The sequence below is a fragment of the Anastrepha obliqua genome, chromosome 2 (assembly GCF_027943255.1).
Source record: "Anastrepha obliqua isolate idAnaObli1 chromosome 2, idAnaObli1_1.0, whole genome shotgun sequence".
Classification (NCBI taxonomy): Eukaryota; Metazoa; Arthropoda; class Insecta; order Diptera; family Tephritidae; genus Anastrepha; species Anastrepha obliqua.
In genome coordinates, this window is record NC_072893.1 from 35,720,589 (window position 1) to 35,732,797 (window position 12,209).

Sequence of the window (12,209 nt, forward strand, 5' to 3'; positions counted from 1 at the left end):
AGACAATCGGAATAAAATATCAACTATGGAAATTACGAAAAACGCGCAGTGACTAAGGGGCTAATCATAAAGAAGCAGCAGAAGTAAGCTCATGTTAATAGTTGTTTGAAAAAGCAGCGTGAAAGAATAAAAATTTTTGAATTGCAAAATTGCAATTAAAAAATGCTACTTGTACAGGTGCGTGAGCCTGAGAACCCTCAAAACCTCTACCGGGAAGTTTTTCACCACTGAGAAACGTTCGACCCCATTTTCGTGTATAGAAAAGAAAACAATTGTCTTCTTTGTTTTATTTTCACATCTCTAATGCTTAGGTTAGAACCCACTTCGACGAAAAGTACAGATTTCGTGTTTTGTCAAAAGTGTAACATTGAGAGGAAAAAATGGTAGAGAAACGATTGCGGAGAGTGGGCTTTATTTGAGGGTAATAGAGCAGCCCAAACGAAGAGTACTCACAGTTGTATTAACCACTTCATACTGCTGATCAAATTCATCAGGTGTGATATCCAAATTTGGTATATTCACAAGTGTAGCAAGAAACACCTGATAACAATGTCAGCCCTGAAATCCAACGAAGAATCTATCTTGCCAACAAGTGCTACTTTGGACTAAGTAGGCAATTGAGTAGCAAAGTCCTCTTTCAACGATCAAAACTAACACCCTACAAGACTGCATCATGCCTGCCTTAACGTATGGCGCAGAAGCTTGGACGATGACAATATCCGATAAGGCGTCCCGTGGTGTGTTTTAGAAAAAGATTCTACGGAAGATTTGTGGACCTTTGCACGTTGGCGACGGCGATGGGACAATGAGCTGCATGAGCTTTACGACAAAATAGACATAGTGCAGCGAATAAAGATCCAGGTTCTACGTGTGTAGAAGGATCGCTCTGCCTTAAATATTTATGTACTTGCCCAGTGCTTGCTGAGTTGACACGACGCCCATCTTTCCACTCAACGGTCTTCCGACTAGCTAGCTCGTCTCGCAATGCTTCTGCGACCAGGAACCCAATTGAGTTTGGAATCAAAGTATACAGAAACCTTTCATGATTAATTTCAAGCAATTGACAAAAAATACCGTTTGTTTGTAAAGAAGTGTGCATGGAAAAAACTCCATACATCTGTTTTTAAATAACTCCATCCAAAAAATTAATTTTCATTCCCCAGTAATGTATATAAGATCATCTAACTCCTAGTTGGAGCATAGAACGTTAACGGCTCCTCTTCGCCATCGAACACGGTTTTGTGCAAGGGCTCTAAATTCATTACAAGTCTTATTCAAAGAACTAATTTCCGCCTCCTTTGAAAGAACTCATTTCCACCTACGTTGAAGGGCGCCAAGTGGTTCGTGGCGTGCCTACATTTCGTCGTCTCTGCTGGAAAGAGTTCGATCGCAGCAGCTGTTTGGCAATTTTGTCGTCACTCTTCCTCACGGTGTAGCTCATCTTTCTGGAAGTGTGAGTCGCCACATAGGCTTGTTTAACCTTCCTCAGTAATTCGGTCATAGATAAAGTTCGAGGCCAGAAAATGCGCATTCTGCGGCGCAAGCAATAAGTTATAAAATGTTTCTGTTTTTTCGGCTGGTACAAAGGCATACTTTTGTGAAAAACTTGTCTAAAGTTTTAAATACTGAGAACAGAAATATAGAAGGAGCTTCCCAACATTTAAAATGCGAACGCTTTTAGATATTTCGCATGCGTGAAGCATTGGCATATTTATTTTAAGCTAAGCTATGCGAAAAGTTTCATGAATCTCACCACTCAAGGATCACAAGGATCGCACCAGTCGAAAGTCGCTTTATAGTTCTGAAAATTGGAATATACTTCAATAATCTGAAATCCATTTTATATCTCCCACACTGATAGAGTTCAGAGAGCTCAACGCAACTTCCCTCGTTTTGCTTTTCAATCGCTTCAGTTTGGTGGCCCCGTCTCGTCATACAATACCCGTTAATTGCTCATAGATCTCTAACACCTTCCAATCAGGCATAACATGAATCAGGTGACTTCAATCTTTCATGTTTATAAATAATGTCATTAATAGTTTAATTGACTGCCTAACGCTTCTGGAGCAGATTAGCTACAACATTTCTAAAAATTATAAAAACAAATATATCAACGTGTATTCGCATCTTATCATTATACTATTCACTTTATGAGTTACATGAGATGCAATATATTATGAAAACAAATACATATGTACATATAACGCAATTCACAATTGGATGCAAGTGAAATTTTTTGATTTTGTTCACTCTTCGCTAGTTGGTTGGTGAATCAAAAGCAGTAAACGTATCGAATTTTTTACCTTTATTTAGGAACGTTTTAACACACAATTAACTTCATCAAACATAAAAGTGTCAAAGATTGTTTCTTCTTAGTATGACCTTTAAATTATCTCATAGCATTAATCTAAGAAATCCGGTCCATCGTCCATCGTGAGAATATTAAGTGTGTAATTTTACTTCACCTCTCACTGATATAAACTACGACAGTCTTCAACACTGCATATACATGTGTATGTATATTATGGGCAATATACAACTTAACGCACATGCTTAGGTCATACGGGAGTGCAGCCGAATATAACAGAAGTCAACAGTGCGTATGAGTAAAATTCCCTCATCGCAGCAATCAAAACCAATTGTCGACTATTACAGTCCAATCAACTGTCAATAGGCAGATTTCATTGAAAATCAATAAATTCTAAATTATTAGCTAAGCAAATTCTAATGTTAGCTGCAATTATTTTCAAGCTCAAATTTTCCTTTGCCCAATTATACCTCCATATATTATGTAACACCGTGCGACAAAAATCAACTTTTTGTTGTTATCCCAGAAAAATTTCATATGTACGTGAAACTATCGATTACATAAAGCAAGGCTGCATACCCCGTTTTTCGTTTCCTCATCAATTTAGTTTTCTTATAGCGCTTTCAAATTTTAAAGGGGCGAACGTACACAGAGGTACACACTGCGTATACTTCATTTCGTACGAGGAAGGTTTCACTATTATAAAACAGTAGGAAGAACTAAGTATTATTAAGTATGTATTACTACATAGCTAAAGCAAATATATATTTTTGGTTTTGTAGTTCTTTGGAGAATTTCAATGAAATTTCAATCAAATTAGTGGTAAGAAACTCAGCCAAAAGATCTGCACTAAGACTGAGTATAACCGGACAATTCTCACAAAGCCTGCAGACTACGTTGTTACACAAGTAAACTTTGATAAGAGGTCTGGTTTTGTAATAGAACAGAATGGCTGGCAGCAAGGCTTGCAATCCGATTATCACGCCTACAATTCCTTTACAGATGAATCCAAAATGATGGCAGGAATAGGAGCGGTTGTATTCTGCCCGCTGTTTGATCTCCAAAAGTCTTTCACGCTTCCTAATCACTGCAGCATATTTCAAGCTGAGATCTATGCTAGTATCAAGCAGATGGATTAGCGTTGGAATTTACTTCCCTCGCCAGTCGCACAAACATCTGCAACGATAGTGAATAGCAGCTAAACCAATGATAGATGTGATGACATGCTCGGAATGCGTACCACACGAGATCTGCGAGAATAGACTGGTCACAATGTACTGAGTACCAGAGCGAAAGGAAATAGAAGTAAATAAGAGAGTTGACGAGCTTACTAAGGCAAGCAGCAGCTTGCCCAGGATGAGTGCGTTGAACATATATATGATACCTCACTCTCTGTTTTGAAGACGGAACTAGACGAGGAACTAGCTCTGGAAGCACAGTCTATATGAGAAGCCTCGAATTCCGACAGAATTGCCGAAATAATGCCATGAACTTACAGCACGAAAACAACCAACTTTACTTTATGAGCCTTAAGGAAGAAATGAAAAATATTGCTTGGCGTACTGACGGGACATTTTCTCACTCCACGCAGCTAAAATAGGATTGGTCCAGAACAACCCGTGTAAGTTATGCGAAGGAGAAAGAAGTACAATAAGACACCTCCCTTGCCACTGTCCTGCTGAACGCAGAACTCCTTACAACTGCCTAAGATCGGTATACTTTTCATCTACGAAGGAATTTGCTGACAAAAGTTTAAGCTGCTTATTAGAGCTCGCCAAGACAAGTATCACCAACTATATAAGGAGATGACACAAGTTACGTAGCTCAGTTGAAGCATACAATCAGTGTCAATAATAACAGCAGCCCAATCCAAATTAGAAGTCAACTTTCTCCCAATGTTACGAATATAAGAATTTAGCAAATTTTCAGCGAAGATTCGAATTTAAAATATTAAAATAGACTAGCAGAACCGAGGCTTGCACCCCGCCACAAAGCAGCTAGACTCAAAATCGTCGATAATCATAAGTTCTGGGATGTTGAATAGCAGTCCATCATTTTTAGCGATGAAAAGAAATTCTATTATATGACGCACCCAAACTTTGATAATATTTAAGTGTGGAGCCTGCTTTAGAGGCTTCAAAAAATCGATTTTTTCGTGGATTTTTTTGGAAGGAAAGAAATATTCGATTGAAACGAAACTTTCAGGTTTCATTCTTCTATATTTCACCAGTCTTCTCCAATTTTTTCATTAAAATATATGTCATATTATGCCTGGCATAAGCATTTTGCCCAGGCGCCTCTAGTGTGCATGTGTCGTGCGGCGGGAAAGATGCAGGTCGCAATTTTCATCAGAAACGAAAAACTCTAAAATAATTTTATTTTAGTTTAGTATAGCTTTTAGTTAAACCAAGAAAATTAAATAAAAAGTGAAAAATTCAACAATTTTTCGCTAATTAAAAAAAAATTCATTTTTTTGGAAAAACAAATTCACTTTAGATTGTTTAAAAAGTGGGTTAATTATAACTTTCTTAGGTTCAACTAGAAGAAAATTTAATTGCGAGTACAATCAATGTTATCTCGTTTCCATTGGACGCTTAACTTTTCCCCTATCTTTCCCACCAATTAGGAAAAATCGTTTAAATAAAAAACCGATAAATCGCACTTAGAGCGATCCGGCCGCTCGTATACCTGCTCGACGCTTGCTCACAATTTCTTCTGTAACTCCGAAAATATTTTGAGGACACACATTTTTATGCAAAAAGAAATCGATTTTTTCAAGCCTCTAAAGCAGGCTTAGGAGAAATTTGGCAAAGCACATTGTTTTACTACATTTTTACTGACGAAGAGGAAACATTTTTTTTTTTTTAATTTTGTTTTATTAGCCGGTTATGTCCCCTTTCATTTGATATTCACAGATCAGAGCGTGAGTAAAAATATTGAACTCCATTTTTTTTAATTTTAGTATTTTGAAACTTTAAAGTCCTTTAAAAATTTAAGTTTATGCGAAAATAATAAAAATAAATAAAAAACGCAGTATACAGCATTGCTACATAAAGCCTATACTCTCACGTGCACATGAACTTTTTTCTAAGCAACTTTTATTGTCGCATGGTGTAATACCCGCATGCACTTCTCCACAATTTTCAGTGCTCTATTTATGGGTATTACCTGCCTACGCTTTTGCCTTCTGCACTCTTAAAACTATTCAACTATCCATACAAGTGGTTAGTTATCTGCCCACAAACGAAGCAGCCATCCATTCCTCTGGCAAATAAAATAACCAGCAACAAGAGTATTAACAATAAAAATTGTAATAACAATCAGTAGACAAACACAATGGCCAGCCAATCGTCAGCGCAGCGCTATAATAACTGATGCAATGATTTATTCTTTTGTCCGGTCGGCCAGGCCAACGCTCCGTCTACCGGCTACCAGTTACTTGTAACACATAAAGTACTGTTGGAATTGTTGCACCGTTATTGTTGTTGCTTTTTCTAACGTTATTGTTAGCAGTGTTGCAGTTATTTTTATCGCCACCGCCACCACCACTGCTTTGCAATGTTAAGCAGCTACTGGTGCGGTTGAAGTAGGTGTAGTTGTTGTAAATGTTGCAAATGTTGGCGCTCTTAAACCGAGCTGATTTGTTGCTTGCTTCCTGCTGGCCGCTTTTAATTTTGTAGCCATCCATTTTTTTCGTGTTGTAATTTGTTTTATTTCATTTTTTGTTCCTTTTTTCTCCTCCCACTCTCGCTACTACTACAATGACGCAGCAGTCCAATAGCAATCAATTATTCTACATTACAAGGAGCTACTTTTTTTTCAAAAAAAAAGATCTCGCCTCCTTACTTGCATACCCCGTCAATGAAACCCATGTTTTTACAGCTTATTTTTATCTACCTCGTACATTTGCGGCGTTGACAATGCATCATTCATTTTGCAAATACCTTAGACGGTAACAACTTTTCATTTGTTACTTATTTCCGGAGAATGGAATTTACTTCCTTAACTGCGATTTAAAGTCTAACGTTTTGGCTAATTTCGGCCGCACATCGAAGGGAGGCCAACAATTCAACTGGACTTTGATTTGACTCTTATAGGGAATTATAATTATAATAGACAGCCAAATACCTCACTGATAGTGTTTTGGTTAAGACTTTTCTCAAATTTGTAGTGGCATTGTGAAACCATTTTAAGCCGCCTCCGAGTAGGCAATCGGTGAGCACTTTTTCATGGCAGAAATACATCTTTCACGTTACCTACTGATCAATGACAGCCATTGAAACAAGCAACTTTTCTCTCACTAGCTTTGAAAGCAGCACCTAATGACAGTTTATAAATAGACGCTTGTGGCGCTCCTCTTGCTCAGGAAAGAAGGGCACTAAGTCATCAATATTCTTAAACTTATTTGCCATCTTCCCAATTCCTCTTAATATTTAACCAGTTTAAGGGCTTAATAAGCCTTAAAAGATCGTGAATGTACGCTAAGCTCAGGTGCGCTAGGCAACCAGAAAAGAGTAACTGAAATAAAACTCGACATAGTCGATGGCATCTACGTCCCCTCACCCTCCTCAACCAACTTGCGCAGAACTGGTTAAAAAGGTGGTCATCTCACTCATCCCTCCACAGGAGGAAAGCAGCAGAATTTATACGCAAGTGGGAGAAAATGATGAGATTCATGCGGATACAGGTCCAGAAGTATTAAGCACATTGGCGCGAATTAATGACAACAAAGCATCTGGGCCCGATGGCATACCGAATGCGGCATTTAAAGCGGCGGTGTACTCAAACCCGGCCGTGTTTGTAAACCTGTATAATTTCTGGCTGACTGAAGCTACAATCCAAAAGAGGTGGAAAAAGCAGCGTCTAGTATTATTGCTAAATCCGGGAAAGCAGCCGGATCAGCCATCGTCATACAGACCACTGTGTATGTTCGATACCGTTGGGAAGGTATTCGAAAGAATATTAAGCGAAAGATTACGGGAGTATTTGGAGGGACCAGGAGGTTTCTCAGACAATCAGTTCGGTTTTCGTAGAGCCAGATCTACTTTTGATGCAATAGGGATGATAGTTGATTTGACCAAAAAGGCTGTTAATAAATTCAATGGCACCAGAGCGACGAAAAAATGTGCAATTATAACATTAGACATAAAAAACGCGTTTAATACGGCCAAATGGGCAAATATTTTGAATGCACTCAGCAGTTTCTCGGTACCAAAGTATCTTATTAGAATCATCCGCAGCTACTTAAACCAGAGAGTACTGCAGTGCTACAGCGTGTCAGGTGGAGTACCGCAAGGATCTGTTCTTGGAACAACCCTATGGAACGCTATGTATGATGGCATTCTGAAAATCGAAATGCCCGCTAATACAACCATAGTGGGATACGCCGACGATATCGCAGTGGAAGTGATTGAAAAGCACATGGATAGATTGAAACATGTATATAATGATGCCAAAGCAAGAATACAAAGGTGGTTGAATAACGCCAGCTTGGAACTAGCTGCCCAAAAACAGAACTGGTGCTGATCAGCAGAAGCAAGCAGAAAGAAAAGCTGTCAATATCAGTTGGTAGCCACAATATGGAATTCCAGAAGTCTATAAAACATCTTGGCATTGATGCCAGACTAACATTCAGGGAACATCTTAAAGCTGTTAGTGTGAAGGCGACAAAGGTTAACAACGCACTTACGGGCATGCTACCGAACTTAGGAGGACCACAGGGCGCCAGGAGAAAAATTATTTCCACTGTGACAGACTCCATAATGTTGTACGCCTCTCCAATCTGGGCTAGAGCAAAAAAGTGCCATTTTAAAGAACTACTACAGGTTAGTAGAACAAGTGCGTTGAGGACCGCATGTGCCTATAGAATGGTGTCGGACGATGCAATTTGCGTCATAGGTAGCAAAATGCCTTTAAACATCCGGGCAAACTTACAGAAGAGATTGTACTGGTCGCAAGGTATGAAGCCGACAGATGAATTCAAACGTTCTACATCGATGGCTGACTGCAATCAAAGTGGGACTAGTCATCAAAAGGCCGGTGGACGCATAGGTTGATCCCACGGATTAACGAGTGGATCTGTCGGAAACACGGAGACGTTGATTTCTCCCTAAGGCAGCTATTAAGTAGACACGAATGTTTCCCAAAATATCTGCATCGCCTAGACTTAGCTGCCCAGAACATGTTGCCTTATATTGTAGCAGGTTCGTTAAGGAACGCGATGGCCTAGCAAGAACAACTGGTGTGTTTCTGACACCCATTAACCTAGTTCCACAAATGCTTGAGTCGCATTATCGTGGAACTTCGCAATATTGATTGGAGACGAAGGAACGATGCGAGACGAACGCGGCAGCAACCACAACTGTCGCATTGATAAAAAGCAGCAAGGCGAACAGTAGACGAATATAACTGACGATTGAACTTATTGCTCACGACGGCCTTCAGAAGTAATTACCCAAACGGTATCCCTGTAGCATGAACCATCGGACTTGAGGTGCTTTTAGTGGCGTTAAAGTCCCACACTGACTAAGGCTTTCGATTGCTTTTACACCTCGTAAAAAAAAAACGTCCCCTCACCCGACCTCGCGTACTTACTTACTGCTGTCCTGATATCCTCGTGGAGCATAGGGGTTGTACAATAGATCTAAATCGCATTAGATGCTGCACGGCAAATGCTATTCCATCTATCTAACAAAAGAGTGGTGTTCCAATATGCGCCAATTACCTGTGTGAAATACTAAATTCCGCCGCCAAGGAACTGATTGGACCTTACAAGTGTGGTTTTAGACCTTGGATAGCAAGAAAAGGAGATCCGCAAATGCAGCGATGTCTGGCGTTGGTATTTCTACAAAACTAATATGGCTGTGCAAGATAACTTTGAGCCATACCACCAGCTCCGTCTCAGACAAGGGGATTTTCTAACGAACAATTTTTTTAACCGCATGCTAGAGAACGGCGTGCAATTACTGAGGCAGGGCGAAAATGTAATTAACAACAACGATGTTAGTTCTTCCTTTTCAAATCTGCTTCATTAGTCAGATATCTTTAGTAGTATAAGAAAAATGTATTGAGGGTTAGGTTAGGTTAGGTTGGCATGGTTGGCCAAGGAATGAGTGCACTTGGATGAAGAAAAACGGTTTCGTCCTTTGTGGCACCATTATGCACGAGGTGAGGTGAAAGCGGAAGACCAATGGGATGCAGGGAGAGGGCGGGGAAAGATGGAGCTGGGGTGGTTAGGAGGATAGGTTTAGAGTGTGTGGATTGCGAACGATGACTGCGTTGCGTTTGCGTCAACCGCTTTGTGCTGCTGATGAAATTCATCAGATTTTTAATGTCAACGCCAGCTAAATATATACGCAAGCGTAGCAAAGAAATGAGAGCCAAGACGCCTGGATCTTAGCTCTGACAGAGCAGGGCAGCTACGGAGAAGGTGCTGCGATGATTCCACCTCGTCCTCCATACATCTATCGCAAAAAGGACTTGAGGTAATTCCAAGTCTCACAGCATGCATTCCTCGCGCATAATAACATGTGAGAAAACCCACGAGATTCGAGAGCTGATATTTTGTCAACCTCAGAAGCTCGCTCGAGCGCCCCGGGTCCACACGTGCCCAGAAGGATTTCGCGACCTTACAAGTTTGCGTACTTACCCAACGCTCGCTGAGTTGGCGCGATGCCCATTTTTCCAGGAGCAGACCGCAGGTAGTCAGGGAGATCCCAATTCTCTCCTTTCGCGAGGAGATCACGTCATATGTCTCTTGTCTGGTCAGCTCATCCGCTTCTTGCAATGTCGCTGTGACCAGGAACCCAAATGAGGCTTATGCCAAAGAATTCGGACGCAGTCGAAAGTATGGTCAGACATTCCCTGACCTGTTTCGAATGCACCGTCACTGACCCGAGGGTCCTTATTGCCGCTTGGCAGTCGGAGTAAATATTTACTATCCTGACTGTTAGTACGCTTGCGAGCAGCCAATCAGCGGCCTCCTTGATTGCGGCTACCTCCGCCTGAAACACACTGCAGTGGTCCGGTAACCTGAATTGAAGTCTGCTGGGGAGCTCGTCCCATCGCATAGTGCCGAAGCTTCGACAAGGACAATATCCGAAGAGGCGTCGCTTGGAGTGTTTGAGAGAAAGATTCTGCGCAAGATTTTTGGACCTTTCCAACGTTGGCAACGGCGAATATTGCAGACGATGGAACGATGAGCTGTATGAGCTTTATGATGACATAGACATCGTGCAGGGAATAAAGATCCAGCGGCTCCGTTGACTAGGATACATCATCTGAATGGATACAAACGCTCGGGCTCTCAAAGTATTCGATACGGGACCAGCTGGTGGTAGCAGAGGAAGAGGAAGGCCTCTTCTGCGTTGGAGTTCGCTTGGTGTGTCCAACTAGCGAAAAAGAAACGTTTGACGCACTTTGTTAAACTCGGCCAAAATCGCTTAAACATTTTTCGCCCGATTCAAAAAGAGGAAGAAGAAGAAGAAAAAGTAATGAAATCATAAATTCAATTACAAATAAACAAATATTCCCTACAAAAAAAAGCTGAACAGCGAGGCGATGGGGTGGTTTAGTCCGTAGGCACTACAAAACTTATTCAAAAAGAGCCGGGGAATATCGCATATGAATCGGAGTCATACGTATGAGTCGGCTCATATCTATCCTTAGAAGATTCCACCCCCCAGGTCCGTATACCAAAAAAAATTCCCTGGAAGTCATCACGAAACCCGTAATAAAACCGGTGTAACATCCAGGACAGAGAGTTGAGTTTGGCAGCTGCCTTCTAAAGGTGGTTACACATTTCTGAAATACCAGGAGTGTTACTTCCGAGTTAAAATCTTTTTATAGTACGAGTATGGAAAGAGCTTTCAATTATAATTTTTTCCATTTTTTCGTTTAATTTACAATTTACAATTTTCTTATTTCTTTATTTTTTTAATAAACGCTCAGGATATATATAAAAATTTGCATTGTCTTTATACTCATGGGATGCTCGGCGATTTTTTAATTTTTTAATAAATTCCCATTCATCTAAGGGAACTGCAATGGTATTATTTTTTCCCAAAGCAGGTAAAATTCTTAAATCCACTAAAAACCGCACAGCTATACACACAAATACACGTGCAAATATATGTAGTTAGTCGTATTTTTATTAGATGTGTTTGTGCTTAGGTAATATTTAGCACTTTGCACTCCCATTTCGGCCGTCGGCGCCTGGGGATGAGTTCGGCGCGTTAAGTGAGTGAATAACGTTTTCTCCTGTGATTGTAGCGGTCGTTCGGTGGTTGGCTTCATGTTCGTTTGAATGTGAAAGAAATCAGCGCTACGCTGAGCGCAGTAAATAAATTGGCGCTTGATTGGCATATTGGGTGCAGTTGTGTGGCGGCGTGGCGGCTTGGTGGCGTGATGACGTTGGGCGTTGAGCCACTGCTTAAGGTACATTTATTTAAACCTCTCCCTGATGAATCGCATGTTTAAATTGGCGCTGAGTGATTGTAGCTGTCACTTGTGCTTGCGTTTAACATTGCGCGTTTTTTCTTTTATTAATCTTTCTCGTTTGCTATTCCATTTTTATTCGATTTTTCATGTAGTCTCTAGTTAGAATCTCCGCAGTCTTCATTCCACTTGCCTTTGGCTAATAAACATTTTCGCGGTGGCTCGTTTTTTTTTTTGGGTGGGTGTTATTTTTGTGCATACGCCGTGGTCGAATGACGAGAATTTTTCTATGATGGCGGTAGCTCCTCAGCAGACAATGTCGAAGTTTCAAGTGCATTTTTGACATCGAAATGCTTCAAAAGAATGTATCATTGGAAAGTGGCATAAAAGTGAAGATTTCCCTACTCACAGAATAACTAAAGGGTTTTCCAATAACAGGTGTTATCTATGGCTATTGAGAAATGAT

General features: G+C 40.5%; 1 protein-coding gene across 1 annotated transcript in view; it reads left to right on the forward strand.

Annotated features, from left to right (window-relative positions):
• Positions 1-6,850: 6,850 nt before the first annotated feature.
• The window catches only part of LOC129238082 (uncharacterized), a 75,420-nt gene continuing 70,061 nt past the window's right edge, over positions 6,851-12,209 (forward strand). The window contains exon 1 of the mRNA XM_054873121.1: positions 6,851-7,255. Within this exon, the coding sequence (XP_054729096.1) occupies positions 6,851-7,255 (405 nt within the window). The remainder of the gene's footprint in view (positions 7,256-12,209) is intronic.